The sequence below is a fragment of the Eleginops maclovinus genome, chromosome 5 (assembly GCF_036324505.1).
Source record: "Eleginops maclovinus isolate JMC-PN-2008 ecotype Puerto Natales chromosome 5, JC_Emac_rtc_rv5, whole genome shotgun sequence".
Taxonomy (NCBI): domain Eukaryota; kingdom Metazoa; phylum Chordata; class Actinopteri; order Perciformes; family Eleginopidae; genus Eleginops; species Eleginops maclovinus.
The window spans coordinates 4222124-4239564 of record NC_086353.1 but is presented as its reverse complement, the minus strand read 5'-3'; the positions used below and the strand labels follow the sequence as shown (position 1 = coordinate 4239564).

At 40.0% G+C, this 17441-nt stretch overlaps 2 protein-coding genes and 1 long non-coding RNA gene across 5 annotated transcripts in view; 1 reads left to right on the top strand and 2 right to left on the bottom strand.

Moving 5' to 3' along the window:
• Positions 1-7945, bottom strand: part of LOC134863979 (collagen alpha-1(XI) chain-like) — a 43517-nt gene extending 35572 nt beyond the window's left edge. The window contains exon 1 of the mRNA XM_063882681.1: positions 7595-7945. The gene's annotated coding sequence lies outside the window, so the exon portion shown is untranslated. The remainder of the gene's footprint in view (positions 1-7594) is intronic.
• Positions 7946-10686: 2741 nt separating this feature from the next.
• LOC134865193 (retinol dehydrogenase 8-like) lies at positions 10687-16232 on the top strand. Its single transcript, XM_063884654.1, has 6 exons — positions 10687-11025; positions 14429-14590; positions 14685-14864; positions 15081-15174; positions 15695-15878; positions 15970-16232. The coding sequence occupies exons 1-6, from the start codon at positions 10920-10922 to the stop codon at positions 16195-16197; spliced, it is 954 nt and encodes a 317-aa protein (XP_063740724.1). The 5' UTR covers positions 10687-10919; the 3' UTR covers positions 16198-16232.
• LOC134865194 (uncharacterized) lies at positions 11515-17421 on the bottom strand. 3 transcript variants are annotated; one of them, XR_010165911.1, is made up of 5 exons: positions 17361-17419; positions 16158-16193; positions 14682-14801; positions 12832-12902; positions 11515-11940 (listed from the first exon to the last, which is right to left on the bottom strand). It is a non-coding gene; the product is annotated as an uncharacterized LOC134865194 (long non-coding RNA). The 3 variants fall into 3 exon arrangements; XR_010165910.1 differs by having other exon boundaries at positions 16020-16193; positions 17361-17406; XR_010165909.1 differs by lacking the exon at positions 16158-16193 and having other exon boundaries at positions 14682-14857; positions 17361-17421.
• Positions 17422-17441: the final 20 nt, after the last annotated feature.

The following is a 17441-nucleotide window of genomic DNA, read 5'->3' as shown; positions in this document are numbered from 1 at the left end:
TACATTTAAGTTCAAGTTCTCTTTCTATATATATAACACTCTCAATAACTCTCCTCGTCTGTGTCTCATCGGTATTTGAACTATGAAGCTTTTCTGAACATTTTTGTGTACTCCCTGACAGGTTGAACATAAATATAAGTTAAAAGCCAAGCCTGAATCACATCAGCTTTCCTTTATCAAATACAATGATTTATAGAGTCGAGTTTATTTCATGCAGCAGTGGATTTCAACATCTGTGCAAAAGGTTTGAACTGACAGTGAGTTGGCATTGAGCAGAAGACAGAATACACTGCCTGGCCAAAAAAAAGGTCACAAGCCTGTGGGGGCAGTGCTGTGATCTGGGGTTGCTGCAGTTGGTCTGGTCTAGGTTCAGCAATGTGCCCAAAGAATGAGATCAGCTGACTGCCTGAATATACTGAAGGACCAGGTTATTCCATCAATGGATTTTCTCTTCCCTGATGGCACGGGCATGTTCCAAGATGACAATGCCAGGATCCATCGGGCTCAAATGGTGAAAGAGTGGTTCAGGGAGCATGAGACATCAGTTTCACACATGGATTGGCCCCCACAGAGTCCAGACCTGAACCTGATTGAGAATCTTTGGGATGTGCTGGAGAAGACTTTGCGCAGTGGTCCGAATCTCCCGTCATCAATACAAGATCTTGGCGAAAAATGAAAGCAAGACAGAAATAAATGTTGTGACGTTGCAGAAGCTTGTGGAAACGATGCCACAGCGAATGCGTGCCGTAATCAAAGCTAAAGGCGGAAGGCGGTCCAGCAATATTAGAGTGTGTGACCTTTTTTTTGGCCAAGCAGTGTATCATGTAATCATACATCAAAATAAAAGCCTGGCGATTGGGGTAAGAATGTCTAACAATCACCATGTGAAACAATGAGCCTCACCACTGATTATATAACTTTTCTTGACACCAAGTCTGAGCAGAATCAAGGAAAGCAATAACCAAGTTATCAACTGAAAAGCCAAACCAGTTCACAAGTAGTCAGTGTGAATAAATGACTTTCTCTGCACACATTATGACGACTTTTGCTGTTCCACTTTAAAAAACAAAATAACATTTCGGTCAATTTGCGGTAATACATTTTGTTCTCTGGTTATCATATATTGGCTCCAATCACCCTATTCTCACTGCTGGATCTTGTTTTTGCTTTTAGGATATATTTAGAATCGAGGCTGAATAGAGACCTTACATCAGAGTCGTCTGTATCTGCTGTGAACCAGGACAAACCTGACTTCAATGATGGTAGGGGACAATGCATAGGCAGCGTGTGAGGCTCAGGTTTGGGCGCACAGAGGTGAGTTAAGCTAAATGCTAACGTCAGCATGCTACAAATATTCTGATGTCCCGAAAAGATCAGACAAGGATAGTTTACTATGTTCACCATCTCAGTTTAGTGAGTTGCAACCAATTGTTCTTTAGCTCTCAACTCAAAGTAGAGCTGAGGCTCACAAAAACTTCCTGTCCAATTTGATATGCTTTTTAAGTCTGGTCAGAATGAGTGAACCCACTAAGTGGCAGATCAGCCTTTTCCCATCCAGAGAATGTATACTGAATGTTGTAAAGACTTCAAAGAGAGTCTATTATAAAGATGCTCCAGCAGCATTTCCATGTTAAAGATGATTTTCCATCCTCGCAACTTAAAATTGCACAATGAAACATTAATGACGAAGCAATCAATTGCACAAACACATGTTTAGAGCTTAAATCTCCTGCCTTCACTGTTATATAATGTCTGTTTCCTTTGACTGAAGACACAAACACTGCTTTAACTGACTGTAAAACCTTACAGAACAACTCTTCTAAAAGTGTCATTTACAAAGACCAACGTTTCTTTGAGAAGGCAACTCGTCTTGTTGTTTGATAAAAGGGACGATAATCCCCGTCTGCTACAGTGAAACCTGTCAAACAATCAACCATAGCTGGTAGACTCTTACATTTTACACAATACACATTCATAATGTAATAATAGAGAAAACAACTATTCATAATTCAATCATTCATATTGGTGTAAATCTTAATTCTGATAGATTGAGGTCTTCATGTCTTTGTTTCATCTTAATACCTCTTATCAGAATCACCATTTCCCTTTCTAATCTGCACTTATTGCCCTTGTAGTTATTTCAACCTATCTGGGAAAGGAATCAAGGTTATGTCACAGCTTGTTGGAAAATAGTAAAAGGACCAACTCCTTTCAAAAACATACGCACCATTAACACTTCACTAATATTTATCTTAAGGGGAGCGAGGACTACACACTTGAACAACACCACTTCAAGGACCAGAGTTACAAGCCAGTTGGAGAGGCATTCGTTGGACTGGTTCATTTTAATAATGCAGAAAGAGGTGTGTTAGTGTGTAGATGTGCATATGCTGTGCTAATGCTACATATTTGTCAAGCCTCTATGTAAACACATGAACCTCTCTACACATTATGACCTTAAGGTTACACTCGGAGAGGTGAGATGACACTCAAATTTTAAGTAACCGAAAGTATGGCAGAAAAGAGTGATTTACCTTATTAGAAAAGTGCTAAAGATGTTGAAACACGATCTGAAAATCACACTTCAACTGTTTCAGCATGTTCCTACGTATGATCACCTGTTGAATTCACTTCACTTCGCCTCCCTCTGCACTCCTACAAGAATCCTTTGTCTTTGTCTGTCTTGGCTGAAAATCTTGGTTCAGCGTGCTAATATTTGATGATTAACTGCAAACAACTGTAGGAATGTGGATGCCATTTGTCCTGTCAGATATTCAAAAAACGGATTATTTAACACACATCAAACACTTTTGACCCGGTTACCAATAGTGCACGATTCAAGGTTTAGGTATTACCAAATATAGTTCAAATCATCTTGCAGAGAACCTCAATGATTGTACAAAATCCATGGTAATACTGAATCTGGACCAAAGTGGACCTAACGTTACAACAAATACAATAAAAAAGTGAATGAGTGAATGACATGTGATAGAAAACCACTACTGTTGCGCCTCTGGCCACATCCCATTCAGTGATGTCACAGCAGGTGTTTCCCACCATCTGACAAATCAAACGCACCTGCTGTAATATCAGCGATTGGGCCCAGAAGGGCACCATCTAAATAATGTTCATCCGAGGAGAGAGAGCCATGCAGCAACTGATCCTTTTCACTTTAAATATTGCTAGGGTTCAGATTGAAAGCTTAGTTGCTGATGCCAAACAACAGAATATTTACAACACAAGCTGGGAAGGAGCGGCAGATATTTCCTGCTGAGTAACATGTGTCTACTTGGCTGAGAGCCCTCCCCAGATAGAGGCTTAAGATCTTGAACTGGCTCTGGTTGAAACGTGTATCAATACTTTCTATCTTAACTTCCTTAGCATAGAATCATGGATGCATAAAGATGTATAAAAACCTGGATTCAGTAGGAGGTGGGACCTCGTTAGTTTCTATGAAAGTTGGTTAGTGTTGCATGAAGCCAAAATGGCCTGACTCTCGAGAGAAAACGTAGCCTTATCTGAGCCAACAGAGCGCGGCCACTTGTGTTTCGCTAAATCCCCGCATCTAACCCGCAGCGTCACGGTCAACCTCAGCTCAGTCAAGTGTATGGAGAGAGTAAATAACTCTGAATGCTTCTTAGCACTACTTTTAGACCCTCGTGATTCGAAATAAAACAGCTATCAGACTGGGTGGTTGATTTAGTTTTTAAAACAATGATTAGCTGATTTACAGACATCTCTTTCCCAATGTAAGTCAATGGGAAAAAGTAGTTTTAGGCCCAGTGATGTCACAGACTGACACGGAAGTTGTAGTACCACCGTTTGGCCACAACAAAATTTGCTTCCCACTTCCTGGGGGCTCGCGTAGAACACATAGGCCATCCACAAGAACGGATAATGCCATCCCATTATCCCTTGCAGCAGAAAGATGTAAAGAAAATGTTAAATGTCTATTCCTAATGCACTGTGGATACATTAAAACATCTTTCCTAGTCGTAGTAATTTTGTCTTAGCAGGAATAGCATCATTTAATTACACAGTAGGCTATTTATGACGTCACTCTAGCCATGTAATGTGTTCTTAGCCGTTTTGAAAGCAGTAAGAAAAAAGGAAAGAAAGGATACAGAGACATTTATGTTTTGTCTATTTGAGATAATACCAAGCCTGATTATCTCAGGAAACAAAAAGGTTTTATTCTTTAACTTCACCTGCATGATACAAAGATATTTCTACTCCACACTGGGTATCTTTTCCTAATTGCAACTGGAGTTTTGTAAGCAAATAGCTCTGGATGTAGCAGGAGGACTTAAAACTAAACATAATTGGATTCAGCCACATAACCCTGCCAACCAGATGATTTTACTGAATACTTTGAGAGCAATAAATAGCGAGGGACAGGCTCATAGATACCTGAACGCACAAGTCGCTTACAGCCAGGCCTGAAACACCTGAGGCAACACTAGACAACAATTGACCGTAACTTGACCACATTGCTCAGATAACTGTGATCATAATTCACACCCTACCTGTTGACAGCCAGGTGTGTGTTAGCATTTGACAGTAAGCCAAAAAATGGATTGACTTGTAACTGCAGACAGTTAAATTACGGGTGTTTTGAAGACGTTGTGCATTAGCTGAGGAGGAATGTAAAAGCAAAAAGGAATTACATGTTATACCGTGTGTTTGGATGTGGGTTTGTTTTTCTGTGTGTGTGTGTGTATCTGTGTTTCTCTTTACTAATAACTTCTTATTTACAAGGGTGAGTTCCCCGTCCTCCAGGTGTGGGACACTACAGGGTTCACACCCTAACCTAGTTTGACCTCTCATGACCCTGAAGGTCCAGAGGCATTAGTCACCTCGGTAATGACCTTCGCAGACAGAGTGAGGTTTGATGCGTGATAAATACTGCAAAAATAACTTTCTCTTTACTGAGTTCTCACTTTTTTAAAGCTCTATATACCATTGAGACTTGATCAAATAAACCACAGCAAAGTTTCCCCGCAAGCACTTTTTAAAATCTTTGATACAAAGCCAGATTGTTATAAATTCTTGAAAGGCTTTTGGGACATAACATCAATATTTTTTTAGATTTCTCTCTACATTTTTTCATGGCCGCACGTGGAGGCAACATGGTGGAGTCTTTGCCAAATCACCTGCTTGCTTTCACTGTGGATTGATGATGTAATCCTAAATAAAACAGATGGTGCTGACTTGCAAAACACTAGACTTTGAATTAGGGAAACAACAGATGTGATGAAGTTCAGATGAAGGAAGTTTTTAATGACTTTGTCTTGTTTTTTTGTTGCTGAGAGCCGGTTGATAACTCTACATGTTTTGAACGGTAAATTAGCAAATGAGGTGTCACTGACTAAACAACCTAATGTCAAGGTCCTTTAAGAAGCTGTTCGGGACCTTACTAAAATGTACAATGACAAACTTGTTTCCAAGGCCTTACATACGTTGAAGCTTAACTGTTAAAGAGGTATGAGGTAGTTTTTCAATGGTTTTCTTTGAGGAATACACTAAACCACTTTAGTGCCAAGAGTTAGCCTTCGCTAGTTGGCTAACAACCTCACAGTGATGGAAACACTCCAGGAATTCACGGCCCCCCAGCAACAAATAGTCTGGTACATCAACCTTCTGACAGAGTAGTTTCCACTGTAGAAAGGATTAACAGAATCAATACGATCTGGTTTATTGCCATGCAGGTTTTCACTTTGAATTTGGCTAGGTGTGTGGGTGCATTACACAATAGTAGTTTTGCAGAAAATAAATGTGCAAAGGTTCACAGTATAAATGAGATTCAACATGTCAATAGGTGGACCTAACAGTGCCAGTAAGAACATTGTGTTACCTTTGGAAAGGGTCATGATAGCTGTTTAGATCTTTATGCACATTTTACTCACAATTTGGATTTACTGAACGAACATCTACAATTTATGACAAATTATAAACAACATCTGCCTACACAGTTTGATTGAAAGCTCCTGAAAGGCTTCCAAACGGACCATGAGGTGAAAGAAGTTGACTGTTATCTTTGGTGCCACCTATAGCAATAACTGAATGTGTTTTTGGTTCTTACATCCACTTGTTTTTTAAGCATCCCTTTCTGTACTGATTGCTTTTTTATTTGTTTGTTTGGCTTAAGTATTTGTTTACTTTCAGCGCCAGCAGAGAACGATAGGTTGTTTAACACACAGCTTGTTGCAATAGACATCCTCACCACTAGATGTCACTAAATCATACACTACTCTTTTACATTTTTTCAAAATTGTTACTTTAATTATAATATTAACTATAATGTATGTTTGGAAGTTGATTGAAAAGTTGAGAATAAATGGACTCATTTGAACTGACCTGATGCACAAGGTCCAATTCATGCGGTTACAGGAAGTTAAAACAGACGGTAAGCACATATGGCTTTAGTTAGTGTCATTGTAAGGACTTCTTTGCAGTTTTATATACTTTTTGAGTCTCCATGTCTTGCATTAAAGGATTAAATACCTAAGTCATCCCTAAAACCTGCCTTTTCAAATACATTAACGCAAACTTGAACTCATCCTGATGGGCATCAGTGACACCAGGCTCTAAAAGCCCGTTAAGAGCAAAGTCCTCCTCCTGTTTCCAGTAAGGCTTGGGGGTCTGCTAGACTCCCTGTTATAGTTCAGCACAGCTCACTTTAATTTGCCTCGGTCTGTTCCCCATTACCCAGCTGTACAGGTTCAATCTCCTGCATGCTGCTGTATGAGAGCACAGACTGCTGGGCAGGTATGGCAAAACAAGTCTCGACATATAGGCTGATGTCTTTCGACTGTCTAGCAAATGTGCAGAGGGCTCAAGGAGCCCAGAAATATTCAGTTCAATAAGCTTCATGCCTGCATGACCTGGCATGACAAAAGCATCCGTCAAAAAAGACCATTTAGTAGAAGTTAGGTGGAAAATTACTTTTTCAGTGGGCGAGAGGGAGGTGTTTTTGGGAGTTCACCCATCCTTGACAAATTAAATTGAAACAACAAAAAAAGACATTTTGCGAATCGCTGATGTTTAGTTTGTTTCCTAGAAAGGATTAAAAATGATCTTAAGGATGACATTGAATCTTTGATCAGCTCATCAGGGCTTGGAGGGCAGGTGATGTCACACAAGAGAGGAAGACGTGAGGAAAGAGTAATAAACTACTAATAAAACCTGAACTTTTTATAAAAGGTGAATATATATATATATATATATATATATATATATATATATATATTTATTTTAAGTAACAGTCACCACACAGGTTAGTTTTAGGAAACCAGTGACTTTTATTGTGTACGTTCCTCTTTGCTGTCATTACTGCTTTCATCACTACTTGTCTTTACTTGTTTAACTGCATCAAGGGAAGCCTTCGAAATTTCGTTGTATCTGAGTAAAATAACAATTGATACTGATGGCTGGCGACTCATGTACTGCGGATCAGTCCAAGTTCAAATCCGGCCTGCGGTCCCTTTATTCGTCTTTCCCCTTTTAAGAGTGCCACTCTCCGATTAAGGCTAAACTGGTCCCCAAACACTTAAAACAACATGAAAGCAAAAAGTCCTTAATATTTTCAGCCTACCTGCCCTTGAGGTGTAAAACACGGAGAGGAAGCATCAACAGCAGCCATGTCTCTCGCACTGGACTCCATCGATCCATCATTTCTCATTTGAAGCTATCGATGCGTCGCCAATAATTCCCTCGTGGCTCCCTTTCGCGAGACACCTAACGACCGTGAAGATTCTGGCTCTGCACGAGAGTCTAGGAACTGCTGGCTCGCGCACCCCACCAGCTGCCAATTAAGAGCGCGCACGCAAAAGTGCTGATACCATTGATGGAAAAAGGTATTCAGCAGCAAATACTCTCCCGTGTTTCTTCTGGATGAATGGGAGAAGGGAAAGCAGCGGGGCGAAAAAAATCACTTAATCTCGGACGGTTTTCCCTCTTCACCCGCTGACAACTTTCCTCACTTTCTCTCCTCTCCTCCCTCCCCCTCACCCCCTCTCTCTCCTCCGGGGTGACCCCTCCCTCCCAGGAGACACAGGAGAAGTGCTCTTTACTTCAGTAATAGTAATACCAGTGTAGAAAGATTCTGTTACGATAAAAAGCCCTGCATTCAATAAGAGCGTTATGTCACTGAATTATAATTAGTGAATCAGTGACTCAATTTAATTTGACAGCCAGTAGAGGTGGAGCTACTGTATTAATTTGTAACACTGCCTGATAGCTTAATCCATCATAATTCATTAGTCAATTACATTTTGTATTAGTAATTTGAACGTGCATGAGACATTTTGTCGGATAAGCGATGATTAAAGTAGTTCCCCCGAAGTGGAGTATAAGTGGGAAGTAGTAAGGTAAAGTACAAGAATCTCAAAAATGTACTTAAGTAAAGGAACTGGAGTAAAAGTATTTAGTTACTCTCCACAAATGGGCTGTACAGAAACATAATTACTGAGTCTATCTCTATTTATTTCTCGTGCACATATTGGCACACATGCACCTGCATCGATGTTACTGACACACACATTCAATAGGCTTCATGACGTTTTTCATACATTACATTACATGTTATTAAGCTAATGCCTTTTACCCAAAGCAACTTCCAAACACTTCACCTGTGGGAGAAATGAAGGTATCTTGCCAAAGATCACTTTGATATTTGTTCTGCAAATGTGGGATTGAACCACTTAATCCTTTAATAAATATACCCTTATTCCCTCCCTGAGCCACACAAGCTTCAATGTTTAAATAAAAACCTGCTCGTAAAGCTGCTCTCAATAGGACTAAGTATGGAGAATCCAATATGAACAATACACGCTTGTGCCACTTTAAATGCAATGATCTCTCTCACCACAGACACAGACACAGACACACAGACACACACACAGCGTGCTAGGACAGGACAACGTTGCTGCCCAACTAATAAAAATATGCTGCCGCAGATTCCAAATTCCAGTGCCTGTCTGTCTTTGCCCACCCCACTCTCTCTTCAAACACATATATTCCTCCTATAGGCACAATAATACTCATAAACGAAAAGAGAAATGTTACTTCCTGCCTTCTACTTGAGGGGGTTTGTTATTCTTTATCTGTGGTGTTTAAGAGTCCAAAGTAACCAGCAGCTCATTTGGGAGGTGTCAGAAAGTGTATAGGAGTTTATAGGGAGCTGTTTATAAGGTGAAAAAAGAGAGGCTACGATCCGAGCATGCACACACATGCATACGTGCACATGCCATACCTATATGGGCCTCAAGTCTCTCCTGTCCTGCTTCTGCTCCCATTTTCATTAGTGTGTATTGTCTCAGGAGACGTGTTTATGTAGATCACATGTAGGCGACACCATGCTCAAACTTAAAAGGATGAGCAGGTGAATCAGGATTAAATATATTGTATAATCAAATATACATGTGTTTATGTACAGTAGCATATTGCTCTGTCCTCCATTTGTTACATTGCACTGTTTGTGTGAACAAGCACCCGTTTGGCCCTTTGTTTATTAGACAGCTGCTGTTTGGATGCCCTTTAACTTGAGTCTTTCATTAAAACAACTTTAATTCTACTATTTCATCTGGTTTTCTTTTGCTTCCCTTTTTTCCCACGTAACAACACATGATAAACATTAAAACATAACAAGAATGCACTTGACATTGGGCAAATTGTAAGAATGAACTCAGTTGTAAACAGGAATGACGAAAAACAAACAAAATATAAGTTGAACTATAGAAATGTGTCAGAAATAGTGTTAATATTAAACCGTTTTTGGCTTCAAAGTGTATATTTTAGTTAATATAATGAAGGAATAACTACTTTTTGGCGCAAATTGGTGTCATTTTGAAGGAGCTTTGTGCAAAAAAAGCATGTATATATTGCATAGTTGTGCAGGTCAGACCAAAATTGCTCTGCAGCCTTATACCATTAAACACGTTGTACCGTGTGTTTGTGAATGTACTGGAATTTAAAAGACATTTGGGATATTCGTCAGGTGTCAGCATTTAAAAGATATGCTTAGAAAGAAGGATACTGTAAATAAAGTATACAATTATAACTATAGATCCATGTTTGGTAACAGGAGTAGATTGCATGCAGACACACACACACACACACACACACACACACACACACACACACACACACACACACACACACACACACACACACACACACACACACACACACACACACACACACACACACACACACACACACACACACACACACACACACACACACAGGAAAAAGAAGAAGAAATAGATTCCAGGCATATTTCCAAATGCCCTTCCTCCTGCTTCAGGTAGCTGGTGTTTACCGTATGACTGTCAGCGACGCTTTAATGTTCAAGTGTGTGTGTGTGTGTAAGTGGGGCAAAAGAAAGGGAGAGAGAGATGTAGAGACATTTTTTGCATGTGTTTTTGTAGTTTACTTTTCATAATTATTACTTTTCTAGCACTTTGGTAAAGCCGCCTTCAGGCATCCTCACTTATAATGGAGCCAGATGTGTGTTGCCTTTGATGAATATAGGAAATGTAATTCCATTCATAGAGTTAGGTGGGTGGATTCAAACAATAACCATGTTGACCACTGGGCAGCGCTAACTTTACAGATATGCGACTCTAAAGTGGTGCTTATCAATTTATCCAGCACATTCCTGGTCAGAAAAAGAGTGTCAGATGGTGTGCAGCACCGTCATGGAAAAAAAAAAGTAGATTGTCATTACTCCCACAGGGGGATTGACCGGTGCAACCAGTCCAGTGTTAGTCAGATAATCTCACTGTTGTAACGCTGTGTCCATGTGACTCTCTCGCTGACTCTCTTATCCTCTTACAGCGGCTCTCACCTCAAATCGCAGCTCATCCTGCAGAGCTGCAGCCGACAGAGTGACAGCAGAGCGGAGAGGCAGCAGAGACATGGCGAGTCCCGGGCAGAAAGTGGTGCTGATCACCGGCTGCTCCTCCGGCATCGGCCTGAGGATGGCCGTGATGCTGGCCAAGGATGAACAGAAGCGCTATCATGGTGGGTGACCTGTGTGTGTGTGTGTGTGTGTGTATGTGTGTGTGTGTGTGTGTGTGTGTGTGTGTTTAAGAGAGAGAGAGAGAGAGAGAGAGAGAGAGAGAGAGATATTGTTTATTATGTTCAGATTCTTTCCTTGATTTTAAATGTCATACATCTGTTAACATGGTTGTTTATTTACTGTTTACCAGCCTGTACAACATGCTTTAGCAATACTGTGTTTTGATATTGACATACCAATAAAGCGTGTTTGAATTTGAGAGAGAAATTTATGATTTTATTCATGATTTTAAAAAAGCAGACCGGTTATATACACTTTATTCTATACATATACACGACAGCAAATCATAATTGGCTAAATGCTTTGTATATCATTAAGGTTATGCAAATAAAGGAATTTGAATTTGGTATCTCCAAGATATTAAATATTTCATTTCATTTGCTGACAGTGTCGGTAAATAGGCTACATTAATGCTGCCAAAGATGTCTTACAGAAACTCGTATACATAGTAATAACTTTGTCTGAATTGTAACCTGATTTGTTAATGAGTTCCCTGTTACTACCGATCCTCGACTAGAACTGTGTACACATAAGATGCTCACACATGATGATGCAGATTCAAGCCACTGTTGCATCTGGATCCACAGCAGTGATTCCCTCTAAAGCTGACTGAGCAGATGTTTGTAGTGTTTTGATTATTTAACAAAAAAAACTGAACCACAGGAGGGTGAATGAGGATCCCATTCAGACATAACAACTGAGAATCAAAAACACAACTGTTTCATGAAAGGAAATACACCGATTAGCAAATGTGAGGATGTGTTTTCAAAATGAAGAGGAAACTGTGCAGCTTCCAGTATTTCCTCTCCTCACATGGGGGTCAGAGGTCACAGTTCAGTCGCAGATGATTTAGGGACCTGATGGTAGAGGCCACATACTTATGAATTACTTAGGCTGCCAAAAAAATCCATCATGATGTGTCTGTTAACATCAGATAATTGATATATGTCCTTTTTCGCTCTCAAGACTTTAAAGGGGCCGTATTGCGCTCGTTTTGAGGTTCATATTTATACTTTGTGTCTCTACTGTGACATGTCTCCAAGTTTAATGTTCAAAAAGCTCTTTATTGTTCTCATACTGCAGCACCTCTTTTCCCCCTCTGTCTGAAACCAAAACCAGAGCTGCTCTGATTGGTTAGCTGGCAGACTCTGTTGTGATTGGTCGAGAAAGGTGTAGCCTAAAGCCCTATCTTTTTAATGAATTATTAGAATACTATAATTTCTGATGGTACGAATAAGTAAAATAAATCAATTATTTGTTATGCTCTATTGAATTCAATGGAAATCATATACAATATACAAACTGGGAGTGCCTTGTTAACGCTGCATCCCGGGTTCAAGTCCAACACACACAGTGATGTCTCTAACTTCAAGAACCTAACCTTAAGACACTCTTAGGACTGTTATAACAGCAGACAATAACTAAAGCCCCACTACAGCCGTGCTTAGGCTAATTATGGCTCTGACGGGCTATTCCTGGGGGAGGCAGGTGATAACACGACGAGACTCTAATGCTCATACTAACTGGCTGCTAAACAGGAGCACAGTGGCTCTATATTAAGGCTTCTTAAGGTTTCTTTGTTGCATAACAATCTTTAGCTATAGCTTTTTCCATTCTTGTGGCATTTCTGTTATTCAGAATGTGAAAAAACACAGGTTGAGTCAGGAAAGGGATGTTTGTGAACATAGTTTCCGTGTGTGTGTGCGTGTGTGTGTGTGTGTGTGAGATACTTTACCCTCCATTCTGACCTATAATCTCTTGTCTCAGACAGTATTCTCCCATTCCTTCATGACCTTTACTCCTTTCTTTCCGCTCACTCCTGTGACAGGAAACATACACAAAGACAGGATCAGTCAGGGCAGAAATTCTCTTCTAAAAACATACATGTACACACACACACACACCATGTATCGCTGCATTTTTTACTTGACAACGTGTAACACACACACACACACACACACACACACACACGTATCGCTGTATTTTTTACTTGACAACGTGTAACACATATGGAAACACTGGAGTCTGGCTAACGAAACACAATGTTTGTATTTGTGTGTTTTCTGCGTGGGCCTGCATTTAGCCTAAGCCAATAAACTCAGTTTGACTCTCAGGATGGTAAAACTGGGTTTTTTTGTTACGGCATTTACCTGGGCAGGTTGCCTAATCACATTACAACAGCAGCCTAAAGGCGTAGTGCTGTGGGAGAGTTCCATCCATTCACAAACACTTGGAAGCTGCCCATAGGGATAAAATAGTTTAATTATACGCTCTTGCCGAACAGAAATGATTGAGATAAGAGCGGCAAAAGCCCTAAGCTGTGGCAAAGCAAAAAAAACGTTTTAAAATGGGTCAAATTTTACTTAAGGACAACGGGAAGGTTAAAAATGCTATTATTCTTCCTGTTTTCTCAGGATCATACAGTCTTACCACCGTAGACTGTATATATACAGTGCCTGGCCAAAAAAAAGGTCACACACTCTAATATTCGTTGGACCGCCTTTAGCTTTGATTACGGCACGCATTCGCTGTGGCATCGTTTCCACGAGCTTCTGCAACGTCACAACATTTATTTCTGTCCAGAGTTGCATACATTTTGTTTTAATCTTGTATTAATGACGAGAGATTCGGACCACTGCGCAAAGTCTTCTCCAGCACATCCCAAGATTCTCAATCGAGTTCAGGTCTGGACTCTGTGGGGACCAATCCATGTGTGAAAATGATGTCTCATGCTCCCTGAACCACTCTTTCACAATTTGAGCCCTGATGGATCCTGGCATTGTTCATCTTGGAACATGCCCGTGCCATCAGGGAAGAAAAAAATCCATTGATGAATAACCTGGTCATTCATGGAGTCAGCTGACCTCATTCTTTGGGCACATTGCTGAACTTAGACCAGACCAACTGCAGCAACCCCAGATCACAGCACTGCCCCCACAGGCTTGTGACCCTTTTTTTGTTTTGCCGGGCAGTGTATACAACAAATATTTCCCAAATACTGCATTGCTCCATATGTGATTTGAATATTGCACTAGTATTGCTTTTTCAACATAATTTTGAATACGATCTATAAAGGATCATGAAATCTGTTCAGAATAAAAAACGGTATGTGCATTCTGGGGGCACATAGTACATACCAGAATGTGATAATAAAATGTAAAAAATGCAGGAATATATTATAAAAAAGATCCCAGTGAAACAAACTATAGTCTTCTTTACACCTTATTGAAATACATTTACATGGCTGATTATTACATTTAGGGATTTTCTAAAAGCCAAAACATTCCTTAGCATTCTCTTCTACATTCAACTTCCTGTCTTTCCTTCTCTTCCGCCTATTCACAGTCATAGCAACGATGCGTGACCTGAAGCGTAAGGATAAGCTGGTGGAAGCTGCCGGGGACGCTTACGGGAAAACTCTATCTCTCGCTGTGCTGGACGTCTGCACCGATGAGTCGGTCAAACAGTGTATCAACGGCATCAAAGACAGACATGTGGACGTCCTCAGTGAGTAAATGCACCATGCTTTCCTACCCTGTCCTAAAGGGATGTTTCCACTCAATCCTCATCCTCTTTGTTTTGTTGTTTTTCTCCTCACCAGTCAATAATGCCGGTATCGGCCTCGTGGGTCCAATAGAAAGCATCCCCATCGACGAGATGAAGAAAGTGTTTGAGACCAATTTCTTCGGGGTGATCCGGATGATCAAGGAGGTGATGCCTGACATGAAGAAAAGGAAAGGAGGACACATCATCGTGGTCAGCAGTGTGATGGGCCTGCAAGGTAAGCAGACAGGATGAATGATGAAGAGGAGGCGGAGGGAGGCGTTACATGGTACAGGGAGACATGACAGTAAGTCTGATGTGTGCAAAGTGTTGATGACGGACAGAGTGGGAGGGTTGAAGAAAGGCTAATGGAGTACAGATGCATGCCTTTACAGAACAGATCTATCTAACTGGTCGTGTTGTTTGTCCTTAAATATTCTCGGTCTTTCTACAGGTGTGGTGTTTAATGACGTGTATGCAGCTTCCAAGTTTGCCATGGAGGGCTTCTGTGAGTGTTTGGCTGTGCAGCTTTTGAAGTTCAATGTCACGTGAGTTCCACTTGAGCTATTTCTTCATTAGAAAACAATCAAAAGATTGTCCTTATAATAATCTATATCAGAGAAAGTCTTGTATGGTTGTTTGGTTAGGCATTGAAGTCGTCGTTCAGTGAGTCTTGAAAGAGATTTTGCAACGTTTTGCTAATCGATGACCTTTTATACACAACCAACATAGATATAAATCATCTGACAGTAACTAAAAAACTCTAATGATGTTTCATTGTTGTTAATGCATTGATTATCTTCTGATTTATTGTTTAGATAGTTGCAGTCTGAGAGTATGAGTATCTATCTGTAGATTAAACTCACAGTTAAATGTAAAGTTAAACGAGGGTCTAACAGCCTAAAGATAGTCAATTTGTTTAAATTTAAGCAGACTACACCCACATTTTAACAGCGTTCATCAACTAATCTGCCCATAGAGATCTTCTTCTATCTATTAATGCTGTATCAATGAGTCGCAATCCTTGTATGTTACTATCCCCCATTTGTTGTGTGTCTCTCTTCTCAGAATGTCAATGATTGAGCCGGGACCGGTGCACACAGAATTTGAGGCAAAAATGATTCAGGATGTGAAGCAGAAGGAGTTTCCCGGAGCCGATGCTGATACGGTGAACTACTTCAAGAACGTTTATCTTCCTTCGTCTGTGGACATCTTTGAGACACTGGGACAAACGCCTGACGACATCGCCAGAGTAAGTCGCAGTAAGCGGTCTGCTTCTGAGATTAATCCTGTAACGCTGACGGCTGATCTTTATTTTTTCTCCATCCTTTTAATCTCTGCAGTGTACCAAGAAAGTGATAGAAGCAAGCAACCCGCGTTTCCGTAATCTCACCAACCCTCTGTACACGCCCATCGTTGCGTTGAAATACGCCGATGAAACTGGAGGCCTGTCTGTCCATTCCTTCTACCACATGCTCTTCAACCTGGGTCCACTAATGCACGTCAGCATGACCGCCATGAAGTACCTCACCTGTGGGTGTCTGAGGAGCAGGACCATTTCACCAAACTGAAAATATATTATGTTACTATAGAACACAGTAAAGACCACGACTTCCAATGGCACATGTTATCAGTGTAAAAAAACAAATACATACACAAACGTTTATCTTACTTGACCTGCCATATTTCACTCTGCATACATGTAGTCTGTTTTGTTATGAAGTCTTGTTTATCCTCTCTTTTTTGTATAATATTGTAGCTTATGTATGTATAGATACCACACCTGAGTTCAATTCAATTGAAATACTTCAACAGTTTAAAATGGATTTAGTCAAAACGGAGTGCCAAATGAGTAGATAAAACATAATATACTGTATAGCCTAATTTCATCATTTTACCTCAACCAGTCCCAAAGGAATTCACATTGCAATTGGTTCAAAAAAATTGTCTACACACCTTGTTTATTTGTTGTGTATGTGTTTGCCTCTATGTATATTTTTCGAAATCTCTGAATGTATTTGAGCTACTGTTTGGCATTAAAATATTTAAGAGAATGAATGACAACATCTGCTCATTCAACTTGACAACTTTACCAAATCTTCATCCATGTGATGTTTGGATACCACAGAGACTTGTCCCCTTTTTCTAAATAAAAATCTAATATTTAAACTGGGTTTTCCTTAAAAGAGTTCAAAAAGAAATCATAAATGAAGATGTGTATAATCTGTAGGCCTATAAGACATCTAAATAGTTGTACTTATTATTGTGATTAATCATGGTGACTTCAAGAGAGTTGTAACTTGATGATTTCTTGTTTAAAACGAGGTGTTTTTGCCTATTTGCTATGCTTAAACTAACCTGACATTATTGCTTGTGTTCAGACATATAATGTAGGCACACTATAGGTATGTTTACCTTTAAGGTGGCCATTTGGGATCTTGTATCGTGCTTTGAAAAATGCTTGGTACTTGTGTAAGGTAAATTCATTTTCGTAAAAGTTAAATCTAGTTATCTCTGGGTAAAAAAAAACAAACTAGTTTGTTTGGGAGGGAATTTATGTGCACGTTTTAAATTAGCTTGAACAAGTTAGTAGTCAAATATTATCCACTAATAATAGCAATTTCCACATGTATGGCTGAACAATGTACGTTTCACATGAAAGTAACATACTACTGTTGTGAATATATATAGACTCTGACTTTAGGTATTTTAATGAGTAAACATTTCCATTTACCTGACGCTTCCTCTGAGGCGTTCGAGTCGTCGGAGCTCAACTGCTCGAGTCTGTTTGAGACAGTCGCGGGAAATTGAAATT